The sequence below is a fragment of the Cinclus cinclus genome, chromosome 4 (genome assembly GCF_963662255.1).
Source record: "Cinclus cinclus chromosome 4, bCinCin1.1, whole genome shotgun sequence".
Classification (NCBI taxonomy): Eukaryota; Metazoa; Chordata; class Aves; order Passeriformes; family Cinclidae; genus Cinclus; species Cinclus cinclus.
The window spans coordinates 54,636,228-54,659,045 of record NC_085049.1 but is presented as its reverse complement, the minus strand read 5'-3'; the positions used below and the strand labels follow the sequence as shown (position 1 = coordinate 54,659,045).

The window sequence follows — 22,818 nt, the reverse complement described above, 5'->3', positions numbered from 1 at the left end:
TGAAGGTTTCTTCCAATCCAGTGATTCCGTGACTCCGCGATCCCCGCTCTGCGGGAGCGGAGCTGCGGGAGGCGACTCCGGGCCGCCAGCCGCGGGGGAGGAGAGCAGGGCCCGGCCTCCATGGGGGCCCTCCGCCCGCGGCTAATGGCGACAGGGAACTCCCCCTCCGCCGGCCTCCCCGTGACTCGCTTCCTCCAGCGGACGGGAACTGGGCGGAGTGAGCGGCCCCGGCCCCGCCAGCGGAGCCGTGCAGCCGTGCCCGGCGCCTGCAGAGCGGCCGCCCCCGCGGGGCCGGACGGAGAGAGGGAGGGACAGAGGGACGGACGCTGCCGAGCCCCGCCGCCGGGGCGTGCCGGCGCCGCGCACCCCGCTCCTGCCAGGGCTCCGCCAGCGCCAACATGCCCGCCGTCGACAAGCTGCTCCTGGAGGAGGCTCTGCAGGACAGCCCGCAGGTAGCGCCGCTGCCGGGACAGCCCGTCGGTCGGCCCGTCCGTCCGTCGGTCGGCCGGCGTGACGCACCTGAGCGCTCGGTGCCGGCGGGCAGCCCGCGGGCCCGGCCGGGCTGATAGCTAGCGAGGGCCGGGGAGCAGCGTGCCGTGGCGGGGAGCGCGGTGCCGGGTGGCGCGGGGGGACAGCGCGGCGGTCGGAGCCGTCGGGGATGCGCTGAGGCGGGCGGGCGGACGGCGGCCGTGCGGCCGCGGGGCAGGTCAGGTGTCCCTCGGGGCGTTCCTCGGGTAAAAGCGGGCAGCGTCTGCTCCTTGGGGTCTCCTGGGACGAGGGCTGGCCCCCTCGGCGCCCTTGGCCACACCGCCGCGGCTCTTTCCTCGCACGGCCCGTCTGGGTGTGCGCTCGGTGGCTGTGAGGGCCGCCCTGAGCAGCCCAGGTGTGTCGGGGAAGGATAGGTGGGCAGGGCTCGGTGCGCCGGCTCCCCTCGAAGGGAAAGGGACACCTGTGCGCGGTGAGTCACCTGACCCCGGTGACAAAATGGGCTAGAGCAGTGTCACCGCCAGCGTGCCGGCTCCTCAGGGGCCGCGGTTCCCATACGGGAGCTCCCATGAGGAGATGTGAGGCAGATGTCCCCGGAGATGAGCCCCTTCTGAAGGGGTCTGAGCAATGAGGAGAGGTGGTCCCTTCCCTTCCCTTCCCTTCCCTTCCCTTCCCTTCCCTTCCCTTCCCGGGTGCAGGCCGGGGAGGTGTTCCTCCTTTCGCCCCAGTGCAGTGCCCTGTGCCCGCTGCCCGGAGCCGCGATGTGCCGCAGCTGCTCAGGGGACCCCTGGCCCCACAGAGAAGAAGGTGCCGTGTCTTGGTGCGTTCAGGGGCTGGTTGAGTGGAAGAGAGAAGTAACAGGAAAGGGAAAGAGTGGAAGTTCCACTGAGGGGTGCGGAAGGTGCGCTTGAGGACAGAGCGTGGTGCAGAGATACAGAAGTAGCTGGTGCAGCAGGGAAAGAACAAATGAGGGCAGGGTGGATCAGTATGGGTCCGGCTCCCAGGTAACCCCTGTGTTGTAATCCTAACTCATCTGCTGATGGATCGGGAGGAGGAATGAATATGTAAGCTGTGGAGCAGATTGCTGCAAGGTGTTACAGAGTCTGTCATGAGACATTTTGAAGGAAAGATTGGAAGTACACCTGTCAGGACTTAATGAGCCTTGGGTCTTATCTTAATTGCCTCATTTTATCCTGCTTTTTTGCAATTTCATGAAATCCCATTCTAGTAAGAAGGATTTCCATCATCTGTTTGATGTGGTGTGTTTGTAATCATCCTTGGGGAATTTTAAACTCTGGGCTGGAAGAAGTGTTTAGTAATGTGATGTTACACCAAAGTCAGCCCTGCTTGGAGCAGAGGTTTAGACAAGGTGACCTGCAGAGTTCCTTACCAGCCTGAGCTTTTCTGTGTTCCACTATTTACCAGAATGTACCAATTTATTATGAGTAGTTAGTAACATTTTTAGTGATAAGCTATCCAATGCATCCTAAAGCTGAAGAAATTGATGTGCAGGACAAGTGAACTAATTTACCTCTTCAGCTGATACTTCCCTCAAGGATTAAAAATGTAACACTGACTGAAAGTAGCTGAACAATGCACTGAACTGCATTTGGAGGTCGTTGTCTTTCCTGTGTCCTGAAATGAAGGCTATTAACATCTCCTTTGCAATCACTGGAAAACCAGGCAAACCTGAGTATTGGCAGGATGTTTTGCCTTGATTTGGTCATTACTTTTTCTTCAAGCTCTACAGCTTACAGAGTCAGGGATGTTATTTAATTTTTATAATGGCCTAGTGTTGCTAAAATATATTCTTTTGATGCAAGGAAGAAAGAATGAGTTTTTTGAGCCTGTTGTATTTTTATTACTTGTTTTTCCATTTGGGAGAACTTTAGATTCACAAAATCAAGGCAAAAAGTCTCTGTTACACAGAAAAAAGCAGCATAGCATTTTATAGGATCATTTACATCTGCAGGAAGGAACCTGATTCTCTCTTGCTATGTGCAGTCGCAGGAGTGCAAAGGGATGGTGAAATGAGGATGTAACCTCACTTTGTATAATCTGTGGGAAGTATGTAATTTACATGCAAGACTGAGGAGAATTAGGCCGAAGTTATTTCTTCATCAGTTTTCTGGAACTTGATTTATCTCTCCCCATCAATACAGTACTTTTGTCTTGATTTGTCTCCAGACACTGGCTGAAACAGGCCATAAGTGTCTTAATTTTGAGGTGTTTGGCTACAAAATAGAGAAAAATTGGTCAGCAGTCATGCTAAAATCAAGGGAAGTACTTACATGAAACTTCCTATCTTTCCAGAAGCTGAGATAATGTTGTGAATAATGGAGCCTCCTAAATGTTACTTTAATATTTGGATTACCAGTTCATTTCAGCAACATTAGCTGCTATTCCAAAATTTGTCAAAATGCAACAAAGAAAATACACACATGTGGTATTTTGTTGCAGTGATTTCATATCATATTCTTAAATGTAAAAGTTTCCAAGAAAAACTTCCAAACTTTCTAAATCCATTTATTGTTTTTATTATTTTTGAATAATGTGCTAATAACAGAGGCCAAGCCTTTCAGAAGTTGGTTCCCAGAGTTCTCCTACCTCAAGCCATATTTAGACAAATGAAAAATCTGAGTCTGCAAAAATTCAGTAGAATTTACAGATGTAGCTGACATTCCTGTATTTGGGAACCTTTTCCAGCAGGCAGAAGTAGCAGGCATCCTACTTCAGGCAATTTATTTATAACCTTTTAGTTTTGACTTGAGATTTGGCTTGATAAACATTGTGTCAAGTTTCATAATTTCTGCTTCCTGCAGGTTTATTTTTTAACCATCTTTGTACCCTGTCCTTTTCATGTGCCGTTGTAACACAAGACAGGTGCCATTGTAACCCAAGTTGAGCACTGTATAGATACAACATCGTTTGTTAACATTGTTTTCCTTGTTTCAATACATCATTGAAGATAAAACATTTGAAACAGGATATTTTTTAAAATCAATATGCATTCAGTTCCTGAAATAATATGTTAATGTGGAAAACTCTCCAAATCATGCTGCTGTCCTTACAGGGAATTTCTGTGCAGAGGTCCTTTAAACATTTGGGTTCCTGATATCCATTTCATTGACTTGTACTTCTCTCCGTTCTCTGGCTTTTATGTTCACTTTATTTGAAAACAATACTTTGTAATGCATATTCCCTTACATGCTAGGATCTCAAACTAGCTTCCTAAACTGCCAGCATCTCTCAGGAAGTGCTGTAGCAGCTCAGCACATCAGCAGAGTGAGAACTTTTGAAGTTACTCAGAGTAAGAAGGTTCTGAAGAGAACCCAAAGACTGACTCCTAGGTCATCTATTTTAACCATTGAGCAGCACCAGTTTCTGACTTTAGATACTTCTCAGCAGAGAGAAAATTATAGTTAATCATAGACCAGGATTCTTGAAAGATGCTGGTGCTGAGTTTTCCAGGACAAAGACAGTCTGGGCAGAGTTTTTCAGAGAAGAAACACTTTGTGGAAATGCATGTGTCTTTTCTTAAAATAGTGGAGTATCTTAAAACTTTGAAAATAAATTTCCCAAATTTGAACCTGGATATTTCAAGTACAATAGAGATTCCTGTAATAGGGGGATAAATAAAGCACTTGCTCTTTTACAGGACTAACATGTCTATGAAAGTACTGGAGTTTATGTATGCTTCTCATGTAAGCAGATGAAGCTCATTAGTGTCATATGAGTTAGCTGTACAGATGGAGAGACTGTTCCAGTTAGCCCCGAAGATTGGATTTATTAAAGCTAAGTATGGATCGTGATGTTTTTAAAGGGACAATCTTTCCTCTTTAATTATTGTAAAGATCTAGCAAATTCTGGAGCCCAGCATTATTCTCAAATATCTTTTCTTTCCCATTTTGGGAGCTGTGTCAGCAACACAATTCTTTTTTCCTGACAATTGCACCAAAACAAACCAAGGGAATTTGTGTCTTTAAGGTAACACAAGTTCTTCCTACCCCTTCCTGCTTGCTGACAAGGATGAGTTAGCAGAGTGAAGAAAGTACAGGATATCTCCAAGTGGGTGTATCCTTGTGTACCTCTTGAAGATGAACACTCAGTTGCTTGGTCCAGTGACATCAGCTCGTTTTGGCTGTGGCCCCTTAAGAGTTGCTCAAGACAGTGGGGAGTGAATAACAGAGTGTAAATTATCTCAGTGGAAAGGGAAGCTTTCAATGCAGTCTGACACTGGAGAAGTGAGCAAGCAGTGGTGTTTGACCCCCAGTCCTTAATGTGGTTTGAATTACTTTTGTCAGAAGGAAGATATTCAGGATTTTTTACAACCCTAATTATGTTGGAAGGACTGTCTATTAGTAGGAGAAAGAGCCTGGGAGTTGGGATGTGGCTGTAGCATTTTATTAGTTTGCCTCCTTGTGCCTCAGCTTACCTATCTATAATAAAAAAAAAACCTATTTGCACATGTTTAGAGATTCTGAATGAATGGAATCATGCAAGTCAAGGGCATATTATTTCTGATTGCTTTTTACTTTTTATTACCATCTCTTCATAGTTGTTTGATTCTTTTTTATATTTCCACTCAGGACTAAAAACTGTTTGCTTTTTTTCTTTTGTTGAAGACTCGTTCTTTGCTCAGTGTCTTTGAAGAAGATGCAGGAACCCTTACTGAATACACAAACCAGTTGCTTCAGGCAATGCAGCGGGTCTATGGTGCCCAGGTAATTTTTCATTTGTATTTCTTTTGTTCAATGTGGAGTAGAAGATAAATGGGTATTATGATGCTATTATTTACATTAAAGTTGCAAAGTACACATACCTTCTGTGGTTTAAGAGGAGTTGTGGGTGTTCTTCATCTGAGAGCTTAACCTCTTCCTGCCTTGATGCTCAGAAAACTCATATTCGTGACAAAAATGTTATTTACGTTGTCTCCAAACAATTAATCAGAGTAAGACTGTGCTGTGTCCTTACCTTATGGTACATTGGGAGGCCAGCCTTGACAAAATTGCTTGCCAAAATGTAGAAACAAATCTCAGGTCTGCGTGCTGACTTCAGGCATCTAACTTTGATGCTGTGACTCACCTCATGAAGGGAACTGCCCGTGTCCATTGATTAAAGAGCAGATGTGCACTTTGGGTCATACTAAAGTCATGTGTCTACAGTGGTTGTGAAAAAATCATGAGCAGAAGCAGGAAAAATAACATTTTCTAGAGTGTTTACATGACCTAGATTACTAAATCCCATTGAAAGTAAATAATGTAAGAGAATCCAGTTCTTCTGAAAATGTAAATCTGAGTGGTTTTCAGTGAAGCTGATTCCCATGTGCATAAAATAAGGTGTTTCAAAATGTGTCTTCAAAGACATACACGGTGTCTCATGGAAGTTTTGCAAGCATTTATGTAGGTTAAGTTCCTAAGTTCACTAGAAACAACTTTTCTGTTCTTAAACCGGTAAATTGGAGTACACAGATTAAGAGCTCAGAGGTATTTTGAATTTCCCTGAAGAGTGCCTGATCCTTACATTATTAGAAATCAACTCAGCTATTATGTCTACTGCAAGTATGTACCCATTTGGTGGGATTGCTGTTTGGGTGACTGATAGTTTGACATGGAAGAACCGTTTGTCCAGGATCTGTCTGTTTATACCTGGAAGATCCAGCTTTGGAGAGCTTCACAGTCTTCATGTCCTGGGTGTTGTGGAAATTCAGAGCAGCCAGAGGTTTGCAGCACAGCTTAGGTGCACAGGAAATGATGCAGGGCATGGCTGAGGGCTTGAGAGGTGATGGGAAATCAGCATTGAAAGTCAGGGATAGGCATTTTGGTAAAGTCACTGTGCTTTAAGAGTAACAAAGAGTGTGGGCATGTTGGGTGATAGGAATCTGACAGCAAAGACTGAGTAGGATTGAAATGGATAAAGAAGGGAATCAGGAGATAAATCTGATTTTCAGTGTCCAGCTTGTAGGCTCCATGTCCTTTTCTGCTGCTGATGACACTTTAGGATGTCATTTTAGGAAGTGATTGCTCTGGTCTGTGATTCAAGAAAAAAAATGCTTTATCTGCTTTTGTTTGCCTCTTCCTTTGCATCTTGGTTTTTAGCCTTCTCCATTTCTGTTTCACCACAATTACAACATCTCCTTTTTCTTCTTATTGTCTCAATACATTTACCCATCAGTATTGTGCAGTACAACTGAGTCTACTTCATTTTTCCAGCACTTTTTTGCCACTTCTTTCCTGGACATTGCTTTAGTTTGATGCAAATATTCAGTCACTTGTGAATATGGGATATATTCTTCGAAATAGGTCTTTGGAGCTTGATGCAATTTTGAGATGTAGAAATAGAAGGGTAATGCTGAATTGCCTACAAAACATAAATGGAGTTAAGAAAATGTGGTTGATATTTCTTGGCTGCCTAATCACAACTTGAGAGAAAAGGCACTTTTGTTGCTGTGTTATCTGGGTCTCAATAGTAGCATATTAGGAGGTGTTACCAACTCTGTAAAAGCTGAGATTATTCAGAAGCCACTTTCTGAATTTTCTTTTTTATTTTCTTGACTTAAATTATGTCTCTGCAAAGTCAAGTTTTCCCTTTGCAAAGTCATTGTCATCTCCTGCTCTGATTTCCATATCTGTAAGATAGGAATTACAGTTACTGACCTACTTTAAAGCAATGACCATAAAATGACTGGGATCACAGTCATAGCAGTCAGACAAAGCAGCAGTGGGTTGTACCAGTTTCCAGTACTGAAAATTCAGGGTTTTATGCCCCCTCAAGACACTTATGACAGTTTTCTTCCATAGTTTCTGAACTTTAGCATTTCCCAGATGTCTTAACCATGTTTTCAAGATTTTTTTTGGGCCAGCTTACTAGAGGTTTGGTGTTTCTTGTGATGAAGACTCAGATTTTCATGTAATTCAAGCCACCGTAGCTTGTGATCAAACAACAGTAGTTAATGGTTCTGAATGGATTCAGTGCAAAGTCTCAGGGGAGTAGCAATGAGTACCAACTGCATATTGTTAATTAACCATGTGGATATGTGCATATAGCTGTCTTAAAACACTGCTTTGTGTGCAGAGCCACAGTAAATTTGTCAAGTGACAGCTCAAACTGCTTTAAGCATGTGGATCAGTGCATTTGAAAGGAGTGTTAAAAAGAAATACTTGCCCATATTTCTTAAAAAACATTTAGGAAAATAGGAATCTTTTAAAACATCTTTTCAGACTTACTTGTATTTGAGCAGAACTTTAAAAAGAATGTAAGGAGGGATGTGCAGCATCTTGTTCTGCAGTGGCTCTGCTGCCTGGGCCCTTGGTGCTTTACAAGCCTCTGGTTGCCCTGCAGGCTGAGGACAGTGCTCCCACCTCTCTGGGCACTCACACCACATGGGATCAGGTGGTGACTCTTCTGCATGTGGAGCTCTTTAGTGAAAAAGAGGCTGTGATGCTACAAGGCAGGTGGCAGTGTATGATGCCCTGATTAAGGAGAAGTCACACAGGACCCAAAAGTGGCACTTGAGGAGTGAAGTTTGGTTGATCTGGCAAATCAATGTGATTAAATACAGTAAAGCACAGTGAAGTGTTTTTTTTGTTGTTTTTTTTTTTTTTATAATCATCAAATAAACCACAACCATGTGAGTACATACACTTCCTGCTGTAGATCTCCCAGCTGTGCTGTAGTACCCTGAAATAGTTACTGCAGTAGTGATCTTATACAGGAAATCTTCCTTTCAGAGTTTATTCCTGTAGTGCTTCCTTCTTGCCTGCAAGCCCTGTTGTTGTGTATGGCATTACTGCTGATTTCTGTGAATGTTTTATTGCCTGAGCAGTATTATAATGCAGCAGCAAGCAAGGACTGTTACAAAATTTAATTTGGTTAATTTACAATGTTGAGGTTCTCGTAATGGTGTATGAGCAAAGTGTGCCCAGTTTACCTTCCTGACCACTATCATAGTAAATAGTTTTCAGAGCTTTATTATCATTTCCAGTACTCCATCATGCTCTAGAAATGGCTGAGCTGGGAACCTTCACTTGAACCAAAATGCCTTTAGGAAACTTAGGAGCCTCTCACGTCTCTACTGCCTATTAGAAGGGATAAACAGTTAAATACATGAGAGGAGAGTAAGATGCAGGATTTTGTCATTGTAAAGAGATTTCATCTCATGAGTCCTGAGATGTCTAGACACAGGGGCAGTGAAGTCAGAAGAGGAGTAAAAAGAAACACTTTGTCTTTATCAGTATATCTGGAGAAGGAATTGTGAAGCATGATCTTGTTCAGCATCTGTTTCTGTGAGCAGTTGTCTTGTGATTCCAGAGGCACGCAGGTAAAACAGCAACAACTTCTGCTACTCACTGCCTTTTTGTGTCCAGACTCTTAGAGAAACTGTGGACAGTTACGGAATCGTCTTGGTTTATAGGTACCGCATTACATGGGTGTCAGGACAGCTTGACTCTGTCAAGCTATTTTTGGTAGTGCTTCATAAGTGCTACTTCTCTCTGCAAATTCATAATTCCTGCATTTTTCAACTGTGCTGCTTGTTTGATTTTCCTGTGTATTGCCTCCAGTAGGCTGTAACTCAGTAGCTGGGTGTCAGGATCCTTAGGCTGTGCATGGACTTTCACATTTATTATATCGCATAGCTAACCCCAGGTGCTGTGAGTTCTTGTTTAATTAGCAAGTAAGCACTGATACAGCTTTTTTTTTTTAATTGTATTTTCATGTCTAAGGGAACAATTGTGTTTCCTTTTTAAATTATAAGACCTTTTTTACCTAAAACATTTCGAGGGAATAAAAATTAAGTTGGCATTTTATAAACTTTTAGTTGTACATAGAGAAGCTTCAATAGAGTGTTAGACAGGACAAATATTTGCAGTAAATTACAATTGTCATTACCGACTTCTGTGAAATACTGTGTGTTATTATTCCATACTTGTAAGTTTGCATGATACCTCTTACCTTCCTGAGGCATATTCACCATATGTTGCTGACAGAGATAAGCAGAAGATTACCACATGACAACTAGTGTATTTACAAAGGCATGGGAGTTGGGTTTAATGCTGCCTATAAACTCAGCATTGTCATCGTGCCTGGAAGCAAGTTAACACTGTGCTAAGGAAGATCTGGAGATCTGAGGCAGTGTAAATGCATGGATATCTTGGTGATAGTACTTGTTTTGACAGAAGAGCTGTCTTTCTGTACTGAGCTAACCATCCTATTAGAGCTGCTTTTGGTGTTTTTCAGCAGAGCTTTGAGTGGTGGCTCTATTCCTTGGAGCTATGGGATCATCCTGAGCTGTTCCCATTTGTAAGGATGGGGTGCCATGCTGTGAATCAGCACCAGGGCAAGCCATATGTTAGCCTGATCTTGTAAAGTGCTGTGCAGCCTGAGCACCCTGGTGAGGCTTAGCTTCTGCAACCCTGGGTTCATGTTTCCAAGCCATTTAATATGCAAACCTAAGCCTGTAGGACTATGCCATTTACTAGATTGCTGGATAATTCTGTTTTGTGAGAAGATAAGCATATGTAAATGGAAACTGCATGAAACTGTTGTATCAAGACCCAGTTCTTTCTGTGCTGTGCCTGATTTTGAAGGTAAATGTATTGCTTAGTTCTGAAGGGGTGGACAGGCTGCAACTCCTTCCCGGGTCGTCCACTTCAGCCACGTACCTGGGTCTCTTTTTTGTCTTTGATGAGGCATTAAGTTTTCCCAGATGTAAGCCAAAATGTATTACGTGTCATTCTGCATGTACAGAGTGCATGGATAAATACCTTTACCAGTGTCTTGCTTGTTTATATGAAGCAGCCTTTGGCAGTTGTGTGTGGTAGTTAGTAGTTTTAAAAATGCCAACTGTAGCAGGAGTAGGAAAGTTGCTTTGCAGAAAGCTTCATTATATTGGGATTGGAACTGGGTGTGCTGGAATAGTTCTGTCTTTAGAAGTTAATTTATAGCTCTACTTAATCCTTTACATGCTCTCAAATCTGTAGTCTGTTAGACAACTGCCTACAGAAATATCTTTGGATTTCATCAGATTAGTCCTCAGAGTTTATTTTGGAAAAATACAGAGCTCCTAAAAATGGATAGACGGCCTCCCTGGGAAATTGTAAATGGCATGGATATTTCATTATAGAGGTTATAGAAAAATCAGTCTCTTCTGGTGATATGAACAGCTTAGTGAATAAAAGTGATAATGAAGAAGGTGGAATCAACCACATGTGTTTACTCTGGGCACTAGCTCAGAAAATAAGCTGGCCTTTTTTTTTTCCCCTACTGACTTATTTGAAGGCTGGGTCAGGTATTGAAGTAACTTGAAAATTAAACAATATTTTTTAAATTAGGTGGTTTTGATTTCTGGTAGATTAATGCTAGATTCAAGACTCCACTTCTATTACCTTATCCATTTGAACTGGACTTACAGAAATCTATTTCTGGGGCTATCATGTAAGCCAGGGTTAAAGAAAAGGAAAAAAAGAAGTCAGCACATCTGTAATCACTACTGATTTCATTATACTTATTTACATATGTTTTTTTTCTTCCTCCTGGTACACTTTTTTTTACGTTAATGCTGCAGAGGTGTTTCCCTTTTAAGTAAAACCATCTAGTGCAAATGAATGTATTTGCAAGGCCCAGTACTGGTTAAATTTACCTTCATTTAGAAAGCTTAAATTTCTGTTCAGGATTTTATTGAGTTTTTGCTTGATATATCATCTCATAGATAACTCTCCCAGTCCATAAATGTGTTATGAATTCCGAAATGTCAAGATAATGTGGAAGAGAATTGGAGTCAGGAATGTACTGTAGTTTTTCTTTTGCTGTGGTGTATTGAATTGCAGTCACTTCAGGACAAAGGAAATCAGTGTTGCTGGATTCATGGGAAAATGCCTTGGAAATAGATTAAAACCTGTTAAAATAATTTGCTTGGATTTAGTGGATCTGTCAACTGAACCAATGCAAATAACTTAAAAGTCTTGGAACAGAATGGCAGCAGGTCAGGGGGAGGGGAAAAGGCTGATTAGGAAGAAATGGGAGGAAGATTAAAGCAAACTTTCCCAGATTAGTGTGCTTAGCAAAGCAGTATTACCACTAGGTCAGCAGAGCACTTTGCCTGTTTCCTGTTCCTTATGCAATGGACTGTGTTTCAACTTGCTAGTTTAACTTGATTTGTTTACAGGTTTGGGGTGTGTGTCTGTTTTGTTTTGATTTTTGTTTGGTTGGTTTTTATTTCCCAAATGATACAATGAATGATTTTGTACCTCTAATGGGAACTAAGTCTGGCAGATGTTGGGATGGAGGATGAAGGACCCAGGATTAACTTTTCCACATGGGTAGGGATTGAGTAACAAGTTTTTGGTTCTGACACAAAGAGCTGAGCCAATAAATGAAAAATGTGACCAGCTGGCATCAGTGGGTTGTGAGTAATACATGGAACTGTTGTCCCCAAATCAGCCTAAAATCCCAAAGTTAAGTTTTGTGTCAGGCACACCTCTCAATTTGCTCTGTATCTGAAGTAGTAGGCTCTAAATCTCTACTTGGGGTCTGTAATTAACTGTTGACACCTAATTGTATACTTGGTAAGGTGCTGTTAATTTAGACCCCTTTGAGGTCCTTGGGGTTTATGTATTCTCCCATTATGCTGTTACATACTGGAGACCACTCCTGGGGAGTGGTGATCCCTGGAAGATGCTTATTCCACACACTCTTTACACTGTCCATCTTCAAACTGCCTCACAGATAAGTAGTGATGCCCTTTGGATATTCAGTGAGGAAATTGAGGATTGAGTCTAAAAACCAAACTGTTGGAAGCTTTGTGGATGGCAAACACAAAAGAATGGGATGTCTTTGGCCAGGGTTTTTGGAGTTGGGGGTTTGTTTGTATCAGCCCATTATTCTGAAGCTTCTTGTAGTGTTAGCAAATCGAAGCCAGAAGCATGCATTTTCCAGATTCAGAGGAGATCACAAAACTGCAGACTTTGCAGGAATAAGTAAATTGAAACAAACAGGGAAAGAAGGCATGCTTCTGGTACTTGGCTTAGTTCAAAAGATTTCTCTCACCCTGATCCAGCTGTACAACTTACAGGTGGCATCATGGTCTCTGTGTGAGGACTTGGAGCTGGGTAAGAGCTGCAAGAAGACTATCTTTGTGATGCCTAAAAACAAGGCATCATTTGAGGCTGTGTTTATGAAAAAGATGCCAGGTCTGAGAACCTCTGCTTCTTTTTGTAATCATAATTTCCTCCCACATGCATACAAACAAACCCTTTTAATGTTTTCTGCATACTTCCAGGTAGCCCTGTCCCCCCTTTCATAAACTTATTGCTTGCTAGCTCCCACTTTGAAGGTGGAAAAGTCTCTCCAGTGTTCTTACTGCTTGGGGGCAGATAATTAAGGCTCATTCCTATCCACATCTTTTTCTATCCTCTGACTTTGGAAATACTTAAATACCAAGTGTTTGTGTAAAGCTTTTTCATTTTAAAAGCTACATAATCCGCATAACCAGCCTGCAAATCTTACAGGAATCACTGGCATTTTTACTGTGTGAAAGTGTAGTGCTTATCACTGATTGGGCTGAGACAAGAAATAAGACTAATCCATCACTGTGAAGTGGGAATAGTCATGGGGTGTACATGATCTGAGCATGGGCCCACGTTATGAGCTCTGAACTCCCTTTGGTACCTCAGAAGGCCTCTGCTATGCCATCCCCTCCCACCTGTTAGTGTTATCACTTTGGTGGTTTAACATGGTCAAAATTACCTCCTTCAGCTTTTCCTGTCATGTGCTCACACACAGCTGCTGGTACTTAGGCTGTGGCTGGTTTGGTTGGGCTTTTTTTATTTCTCCCTTGAGCCCCTGGGCACACTTGAACACTGAGTGTTGGGCCCTGCTGCCCATATGAACCCCTGTTCCTGGCATGCCAAGGCAGTGTGAAAGCACTAGGCTGTAATGCAGTATGTCACAGGTGGCAGCAGGCCAAAGCAAAGGGTATCTCAGGGTCCCTGGCCCAGATAGTTTGCTGTGCTGGGCTCTGCTTGCTCAGGATGACAAGAGACAATAAGAGAGCACACAAGCTCTGTCCCGGTTTTAATGGTTTTCTGTATGAGCCCTAATACAAAGGGTTCTGTTAAAACAGTTCAGGGATTTGCTTCTGGTTTTACAAACTCTCTATGGCCTTAATATATTTGGAGATAGAAATAGTTTGTTAAGGTTTAAAATTAAATTTAAAGTTACTAGTTTTCTGCATTTCTGAGGACGAGAAGGATTTGATAGAGGTTAAGACAGATGTCAGTTACTCCCTTCCATTTTTTCTTTTGTTCTTGTTGTAAGTCCTTGTTAACAAATCAGGGACAGAGCAGTTGATATGCTAGTGTTAGGAATACCTTGATTAAAGCCTGATATATCCAAGTGCTTGTCTGGTTTTTCCAGCTGTCAAATAAAATTATACACCTTCCCTACAAATCTTACCTGATGTAAGCACATCTTAAATGTGTGTGTACTTTCAGGAGAAGAGAGATGTGCTGGTTTGTGCCCCTGTAGCCACTGAAAATGCTGTCATTACATTGGTACATTCCCTGAGCAGGAATGCATTATGGAGACACATCTATTGGTTCAACTCTATTGATGTAGATTTTGGGGAAAGATGATTAACCAGTATAAAACATTTTTATGCTGGTATGGCAGCCTACATGTTTGAGGTTGTCCTAGTTTTGTTATGTTCTGATGGTGGGGGAAAACCCAAGCCTAAAACCAAACTCCCAAATCTTAGCTCTATTCAAAGCAGTTAAACTGTAGATCTGAAGTATGTACCTCTTACTGCTGCTTCTCTGTTGTCATGGTTTAATCCCAGCTGGAAATTGGGCTGCCAGCCCCATTTCTGGGGCTTGCTCAACCCCATTTCTGTCCCACTCGCCCCAGTGGAAGGGGGAGGAGAATCAAAGTAAAACTTGTATTTTGAGATAAAAGAAGCTCAATAATTGAAAATAAAGTAAAATACAGTAATAATGGTAAATTATAATAATGAAAATTAGAAGGGAAAAAAAGTGATGCATATTGCAGTTGTTCACCACCCACTAACTGATGCCAGAGCTCCCTTCCTGAGCCCAGATTTGCCTCCCTTTAGAATAATTGCCCCAATTAATTTAGTGGGCATGATTGTTCCATGATGTGGAATATCCCTTTGGTCCTTTTGGGTCATCTGTCCCAGCTGTGCTTGCTCCCAGTTTCTTTTGTGTGCCTTCTCACTGGCCGAGCACGAGACAAGGAATAAAAAATAATCCTTTACTTAGGATAAACATGACTTCACAAAAATCCAGAACATCAGTGTGTTATCAGCACCATTCTCACTCTGAATCCAAAACACAGCACTGTAACAGCTGCTGAGAAGAAATTAACCCTGTCCTAACTGAAAGCAGGACATCTGTGCAGGTATTTTGGGACTAGCTGTTTGCACACAGCTGAATATTTGTGTAAGTAGTTTCAGGTTCACTCAAGAAGCTGGTAACAAAGTAGTGATAGCAGCAGAACTAAGGAGACATTTCATTATTTCTATTAACATGTCATTTTTGTTTGTAGAATGAAATGTGTCTTGCCACACAACAGCTTTCGAAGCAGCTCCTTGCCTATGAAAAGCAGGTATGTTCAGCACATGACTTTGATTTCTGCCTCAACACTTGTGAAGAAGTCTGTAAACAGTGTGTTTTCTGGAATTGCTCAGGGCATTTGCTTTACTTGGTTTCTGCAAAGGCAGTTGTGAATTTCCCCAGGATGTTCAAGGGAGTTGGGTCATTTCTGAGAGTCTTAAAAAAAAAAGAACCAGCCAAGCAAATAAAAAACCCAAAAAGGTACAAAATCTGAGTTAATAAATTTATGAAGATACAACTCAGTTTGTCCAGTGCTGTGACTTTAAAATTAGTATATTTAGTGTTGTCCAAAATCCATTCATTTAACACAAGAAGAACAGGATTAAATAATGCATATTAATGAGTTTCTGTTTTTACATTTATTTTTATCATTTGTTGCATTTTGTAGAAATTTTCAATAGCTTTGTAGCAAATGTCATATTTGATACTCATCTTCATTGATGTATGGACCAAATGTGTGTTTCTATTTCTAGCATTTTGCCTTAGGCAAAGGAGATGAAGAAGTGATATCCACCCTCCATTATTTTTCAAAAGTTGTGGATGAGGTAATTTCAATTGCTAATGTTCTCTTTTTGCAATACAGAATATTAGTGTTTTTTCTTTGGGTCTCTCCTTTTGATTCAGAGCCTTCCAACTGAAGGCTAGATTGTGACTGGGTTTTTAGAGTAGTTTAATTCTGGATAAAGATGTTTGATACCACCCTTCCATAATGGTTAGAGCTGTTGCTGTGGCTTCATCCCATATTCTGTCCTCAGAGCACAGCTGAACTTCCTCAGGGAACTTAAAAAGAGACTAAAACAGGATGTGTCATCTAGGCTGGGGCAATCTTTTATTTAATGCCATATTAAAATGACACATTACTAAGCTTTGAACACTTCAGTTTGAGCCAAAACTTGCCAGGTGTGGATGCAGGGCAGCTGTGAATTGGTAAAGTTGCGGTTTAGTTGCTGTGAGATCTTGCAGAATCCAGAGATGTCTGGGGGAGGCTACAGTACTGTGTGGTGAAGACAGTAAAGCTGTGTGCAATGAATTCCTCCACACCCTGGAGTACTGAGTACTGGGAGTGTTTGTAAATGCTTTTGTTAGACCAGCCCAGATAACATTTCAACCTGGCTTTGGTATCTAGGTCCTTCTTGCTTAGGTTTCATTTGTCACATCACTCTACTGTGAGCAGTGCTGTGCCTTCAGAAAAGTCTGCTCTTGTTGGGGCTGTACTGAGGTCTGTTATCTGGGAGAGGAGAGGGAGCTGTGGGACAAAAAGTAAGTTAAAATTTTAGAGCCCATGGATAACTCTAAGGATGTAGTGAGAGGAATCCCAAAGGTTTACTTTTTTTTAGGCTTTACTTGCTGCACGCATGTTCTTGGGATACTAGAAAGGAGCATTTGTTATCCCAAGTCTTGTAGTTGCTTATGTGAACTCCAGATAGATCAAAACAAGAGCTTTCTCCTTCCCAGGTTCAAGAGAATGGCCCCATTTGGGGGCAGAAAGCTGAAAGCCTCTACTCAGTTCTGTCAGTCACATTTTCCCTCTTGAGAACTTGTTCCATTCCTTGGCCTCCTTTTCTGTGTGTTTGCTTCCCCTTGTGCCTGTTTTAGTTGTCTGTTCTATCAGCATTGAATTGTGTTGTCTCGTGGGAAATCCTGACTTCATCCTTAGCTGCATGAGGCTGCCTGGAGGTATCCAGGCCACTGAGAAAACAGGCAGGATGTCACCTCAACGTGTGGCACCCTCCTGGTGCTCCAGCAGTGTGATGGATCACTGTCCTACCTGCACCCATCTCATATTCTTAGCAGGCCACTGTTGACATGAGAGCCTTGCCTGCCTTTGTCCTAAGTGGTGTCACACGGGTGCTTTAACACTGCTGAAGTTTAGAAACACAAAAACAGGAATGGGGAACTGCTACAAAGGTAGAATATTTGAATAAGACATTTAGTTGTGGTTGCCCCGCTGTGATTGTGTCTCAAGTAACCTTTGTTGACAGAAAGACACTAGTTGTGATGGTGGGACTGTAACTCCATGGCACAAAAGCAGGTTAATAAAGGATAATTACAGTTTAAATCCTGTTGGGTTAAGCATTAGAATTAATGAATTGCCCTAATCCATTATGTGGGAACTGAAAAGTTTTTGGATCCTTGGAAAATACCAGCACTAATGAAGCATTTAGGGAGATATCCCCATCTGTCCCAGGTACCTTGAGGAGTGTATTTTAAGCATTGAAGTACATTACATCTTCTGGCACAAATGGCTGGTGTGTTTTGATGGTCTCTGTGGTTTGGGTTTTTTATTTACATTGTGATTTAGAACAATTCTCTGTTTCAGCTCAATATTCTTCATTCGGAACTGGCAAAACAGCTTGCAGATACAATGGTTCTCCCAATAATACAATTTCGAGAAAAGGATCTCACAGGTAAATTTTATTCCAAGTTTCAATTTTCCATATATTTTCCTTCTTGTTTATTTCATCATAAACTGAGACATGATGCCATGTATTAATTTGTTCTTTGATGATTCACAGAGAAGTTTGGTTCTTTTCTGCTACAGAATTTCATGGACAGGTGCATGCTTTTACTCAGACAAAACCAGTTCAAGTTCACCACATAACATTTTATGCACCATATGGTGCAAGTTTAAAAATACACAACTTTGTTCTTTGTTGGGTCACTGTGTTTTTACACCAGTGTAATTGCACTCAAGTAATTGATTTTATAATTGCCAGAAGGGAAATTTAGCAGTGAATTGGGCTTGCAAACAGTATTTATTCCCCTTCAGAAGTTTGGGGCGGTTTGAAAGCAAGAATGTTGTTTTAATTTCAGGGAATAGTATATTCCCTCCTTTTTAAGGAATCAGTCCTCTTTAAATCCTTGCCATACAAGGGTAGTTCCCAGTGACCTGATTGTATGAATTTGGGATTTCATTACTTAAACAGCAAGTAGGCAAGGCTGTAATGCAAACATTTGATGTAATTTTGAAAGAAACGAGCTCATATTCAAGGTCAAGGACACTCTTACCTACTTATGGAACAGAAATGTGAGTTTTTGCTGCAGGATTTCTTTCTTTATTTTCTTTTTTTTTTTTTTTTGAGCCAACTGCTCATTTCACTTGTTGCAGTTCCATTTATATCCTTCTTGTAGACATCATTTTGATGTGAGACAAAACAACTGCAGGAAAATAATGACTGGTTTAAGTTCTTTACAGTGTCTGATTGGAAATTGTGAAGACATCCAAGTGTCTATGTTAATGAATACATTGTTTATCATATACTGTCAAATATAAAGCAGAATTTGGATGGTAAGATGTTGATATAACACTTCGTATAAACACCTCCTCACCTCTTTCATGTGGCCTCAGAGATAGTAATTCTTTTTCCCTATTTATGGATTCTTCCCTCTTGTTCATTAAAAGAGATATGAGGCCTGCAACCAAAGCTTCAGCTGCTGCATGGGAAAAAACGAAAGTTTCTTCAACTTCCCTGGATGTCAAATTATTTTTTTTTAATTCTATCCATCACTTTTTCTGATGCAGTCTGTGGAGCAGCATTTTTAGTAGACCTGTCTACATCCGCATTTCATAGAGGGATTAAACAAGGAAGCAAGGAAGAATTAACTGTGTCACTGTTTTTACTTTTGATCCTGTTACATCTATACATTGAATATTGTAGAAACCTCTAGATAAGTTAGTTACAAGTAGAAAAATCTTCTGTCTTTCTGCATCTGAGTCATAAAGAAGCATTCTGGGGGAAAAAAAGTTGGAGTGAAACTGATTAATGCAATGGGTGTTAAAAATAATCAGAGACCATGATGACATCCTACAATTTCCCCTTGGTATTTTCACAGTTGCATAATGTCTGTTCTTGTAAATGTGCTTTCTTTGTAGCTTTTTGAGAGAGTTTTGCCAGTTGTAGCATATGTTGGTGGGGACATTAAGAGTAGCTTGTGTCTGACACTTGTGAAGTTAAGTTGCCTGTTTAGTCTGTCTTCTCTGTACCTGTATCAGAATCTCATGGCCAGTGTTTGTAATGCAAGCATCACACCCAGCAGTCAGGTGCATTTGATACGGATTTCTTTTCAGAGAGCAGCTTAGCAAAAAATGTTCCACATTGAGGAAGATTCATGCACGGGAAAAATGCTTTAGTTCATACATCTCTAGGTTTTAAATTTCTCGGTATTACCCAAGCACTGCCAGGTTGTTTAGAACTGCTGATTTTTATGCTAGTGGTGGGCCTTTTGTCAGAATAAACACACTGAAATGGTGCTTCTTTAGAGAAATGACACTGGCAGATAGGGCATCTTTCTCGGAGTGACAACTTGCTCAATAAAATGAACTCACTCCACCCTTAATTAGCTACCTGCCTATTCATTTCTCTAGCAGCTGATCTGGTTTAGCATTTTCAGGACAGACACAATGTATATACATCTCTGCTGTGGAAGGGGTGGAGTGACTTAGGCAGTAAATATCCCATAAATGGTCTCAGTTGAACAAAGTGTTAACAGCTGGTTTTACTTTGAGTATTTGATTTCTCTTTTCCAGAAGTGAGCACACTGAAGGATCTCTTTGGCCTTGCTAGCCATGGTATGTGTCCCTATTTTGTTTCTATTCATATGCAGCTGTTAGAGCATAGAAGACATGTTTAATCTGTGCATATACTAAAAAAAAAAATAATATTCCTTGTCTACAGAACATGACGTGTCCATGGCAAAGTATAGCAGGTTACCGAAAAGGAAAGAAAATGAAAAGGTAACACATGTGAAAGGGAAAACAGAATGTTTCATCAGTCATTCTGTCTGCATCATTGTTCATTGTGAACTTTGGAGAGTTCATTGCTTAAATTCACAGTAGCTCAAGAGTACTTGTGATTTCGTTTCCAAGCAGACACAAAGCTTTTAAACATCAACTCAGCAGTTACACCTGTTTTCTTCAAGTTAAGGAAGTGATGAAATACTGTGCTCAACTAGAGCCCTTCAGATCCATGGGAGCTTTTCAGATAGAAGCAATCCAATTGACCATAAATAACTTTATATGGGCCTGCTGTTGTACAGCTGAGTGGTGATGCAGGATCACTGAGGACAATTCATTGTGAACTGCCATGAAGCCTTGTGTCTGCTGTTCCTAAAGCATTCCATTTCTTTGCATGTACCTTCCTGTTAAATTACTCTGCATGGACTGTCATTCCACTTAACAACACACATAACTCTCTTGGTGGGATTGCTCTAGATTCCTCCTTCTTTGCCCACTGGATTGGTATTCTAAAATACATCATTTTGTCAAAAAGTGTATGGCTGGCCCAGTTCTGAGAGTGAATCCATTCTACAGGGTGGTCCTTGAAAGGAAATGCTTTACGGAACACAATGTGATATAGCATACTGTGAATTTTTCACCTCTGAATTCTACACTTGCAGACTTGTGTTGTGATCTGAGCTGCAAACAAATTTTTTGCTCAGAGATCTGATCTAGATTTTTAGTGGTGGTAGTTACGTAGTTTGTAGTCACAGGGGCTCCCCAAATGTTTAACTATCATGACAGAGAAGGGCTTGAAGTACTTGCCTTGGGATTTTGATTTGCTTTCTTTATTTCTCATCCTTCATTTTAACCTGGAAAAGGTCTGTAATGAGAGTGATTTAAAAATAACTTGAAGAGGATCAGTAAATATATCCATATACAGAGTACCACTGTCAATCTCTTTATCGTTTTTTGTTCAGCTTAAGGCAGAAGTGGCAAAAGAAGTGGCAAATGCAAGAAGAAAGCAGCACCTTTCATCCTTGCAATATTACTGTGCCCTGAATGCTCTGCAGTACAGGAAGAGAGTGGCAATGATGGAACCTATGCTAGGATATACACGAGGACAGGTATTGACAGTCAAGTGTCTGCATCACTTAAACGTGTTCCTGGGAAAAGTAAAACATTATAGTTTTGGATTTATTTTGAGAACTGACAAATTACAATGTGGGGGGGAACAATTTGCATTCAGCTTGCCTAGATTCTAACAACAGATTTTGTTTGTGGGCAGATAGTTGAATGTTTAGATATTCAGGAAAGACACTAATGAAAAGAAAATCCAATGCACTTCTATGAAAAATCAGCCTAGGGTTAGTTTTTTCACAGCTGAGCTATCAGTGCAGTAGCATTTACTTCCACTGTTTACTCTGTCTGCACAAACTCTCCTATGTAGCAGTTCCCTTCCTGGCACATCATGTTCAGCATACTGATGAGGAGTGTGCACAATGAGGAACAGAGCATGCTCTGGAGAGCTGGAAGGACAGAACAGTAGAGAGGATTGAGCATAAGGCTGGAAAATCCTTTTTCTAATTTTTATTCTAACAGCAATTTGATAGAGCATTTCTCAAGCCTGAAAAATGTTTAGACTGATAATCTGACCCTCCAGGGTATCAGGAGGATCAACAAACCAGTATTACCACAGCACTTGATTCTCACTATCATACATTTTAAGAGTCTTTGATTTTGATGAAAGAAAGTGTTTGGAAAATGAGAATTAGGCTATGAAAAGAGGAAAAATTGATGTAGTGCTCTGTTTGAGATTGTAGTGTGGCTCATCATCACCCTGCCTTTTGCAGCCCATGTGCCTCATTTAAAGTAGGTAGTAAATGAGGATTCAGTCACTTTCCCCACCACGGGAGTTCACACTACTTCTCTGCGGTAATTATCCTAAGTGAAAGAACTGCATTGGTTTCCTTTACTGGAAGCCAAACAAAACTTTCTTTTCACATACTTCATCTGGCAAAACTGCCTTATCTCAGTGCTTTATACAGGGAAGTCTCAGGTTATCATGGGAATGACTGAATAACCAGAAGCCAGTTGATGTTGATGCTTAAATATTGTGAATTGCCTTTCAGCACAAATATGTATTTTCTTAATTAATTACTCAAACATGCATCTCCAGTTTCACATTTCCAACAAATGAATAGGTCAAAGGGAAATTTTTGGAAGAAGCAGTGGCTAATAGAGGGTTCATTTGACTGAAAGCTGGCATCAACATTTATCATCAGAAGAATTTAGAGCTCTTTCCTGCTGAAGCAGGCTTCAGAAATAGAATAGGTGAATCATTCTTTAGGAGGGCATTCTTTCTTTCCTTTGTAAAGGGAGGCTGTGGTCTATAACATGGTTGCAGAAATCTGAATCTTGGGAATCCTAGGTCCCAAGGTTATAGACAGGGAGTGAAATCACAAGTAAAAGTGGATGAAATAGCTAATAAATTGGTTAATATCCAAGAATTTGCTTTTACATCTTTTCCCAGAGTAAATTATTGATTGTTATGTGTATACCCTGATTAATTGCACACACATCCTAGCTGTGTCCACGTTCCACTCAGTTGCCAGTAGGCTCTAATGATGACTGTGCCCTGCAGCAGATAATACAAGGTCAAGTCTACACCAAGTGCTTTACTTCTGTTGTGTGCCTGCTGAGCCATACCAGCTAAGAGAATTAATTTGCTGTCACAAAATGTGCACTTTGGCCCTAGTAGATTTTATTTAGCTCCTTCAGTAGAACAAAACCCATGGTAAAATGGAAGTTGATACAACCAATTGCCCTGCTTCTGCAAGCATGGCTACACTTTCCTGACTGACTTAGCTACAGCACTTGGAAAACTTTCATGGTGTTCATGGTGTTGGTAGTTCAGGTTGGACTGCTAAATCTAATGGATGATTTATGTCCCATTCCCTTTGATAGGGTGGCATTGCACACAGCAGT

At 41.3% G+C, this 22,818-nt stretch overlaps 1 protein-coding gene across 2 annotated transcripts in view; it reads left to right on the top strand.

Annotated features, from left to right (window-relative positions):
- The first annotated feature begins 398 nt into the window (after positions 1–398).
- APPL2 (adaptor protein, phosphotyrosine interacting with PH domain and leucine zipper 2) overlaps positions 399–22,818 on the top strand; it is a 32,948-nt gene continuing 10,528 nt past the window's right edge. The window contains exons 1-8 of one of the 2 annotated variants that reach the window (XM_062491275.1): positions 399–452; positions 5,112–5,210; positions 15,046–15,105; positions 15,587–15,658; positions 17,434–17,521; positions 19,642–19,683; positions 19,790–19,848; positions 20,811–20,957. In XM_062491275.1, coding sequence (XP_062347259.1) covers positions 399–452; positions 5,112–5,210; positions 15,046–15,105; positions 15,587–15,658; positions 17,434–17,521; positions 19,642–19,683; positions 19,790–19,848; positions 20,811–20,957 — 621 coding nt within the window. Of the gene's footprint in view, positions 453–5,111; positions 5,211–15,045; positions 15,106–15,586; positions 15,659–17,433; positions 17,522–19,641; positions 19,700–19,787; positions 19,849–20,810; positions 20,958–22,818 lie in introns of both variants that reach the window. The other variant, XM_062491276.1, reaches the window with a different exon arrangement.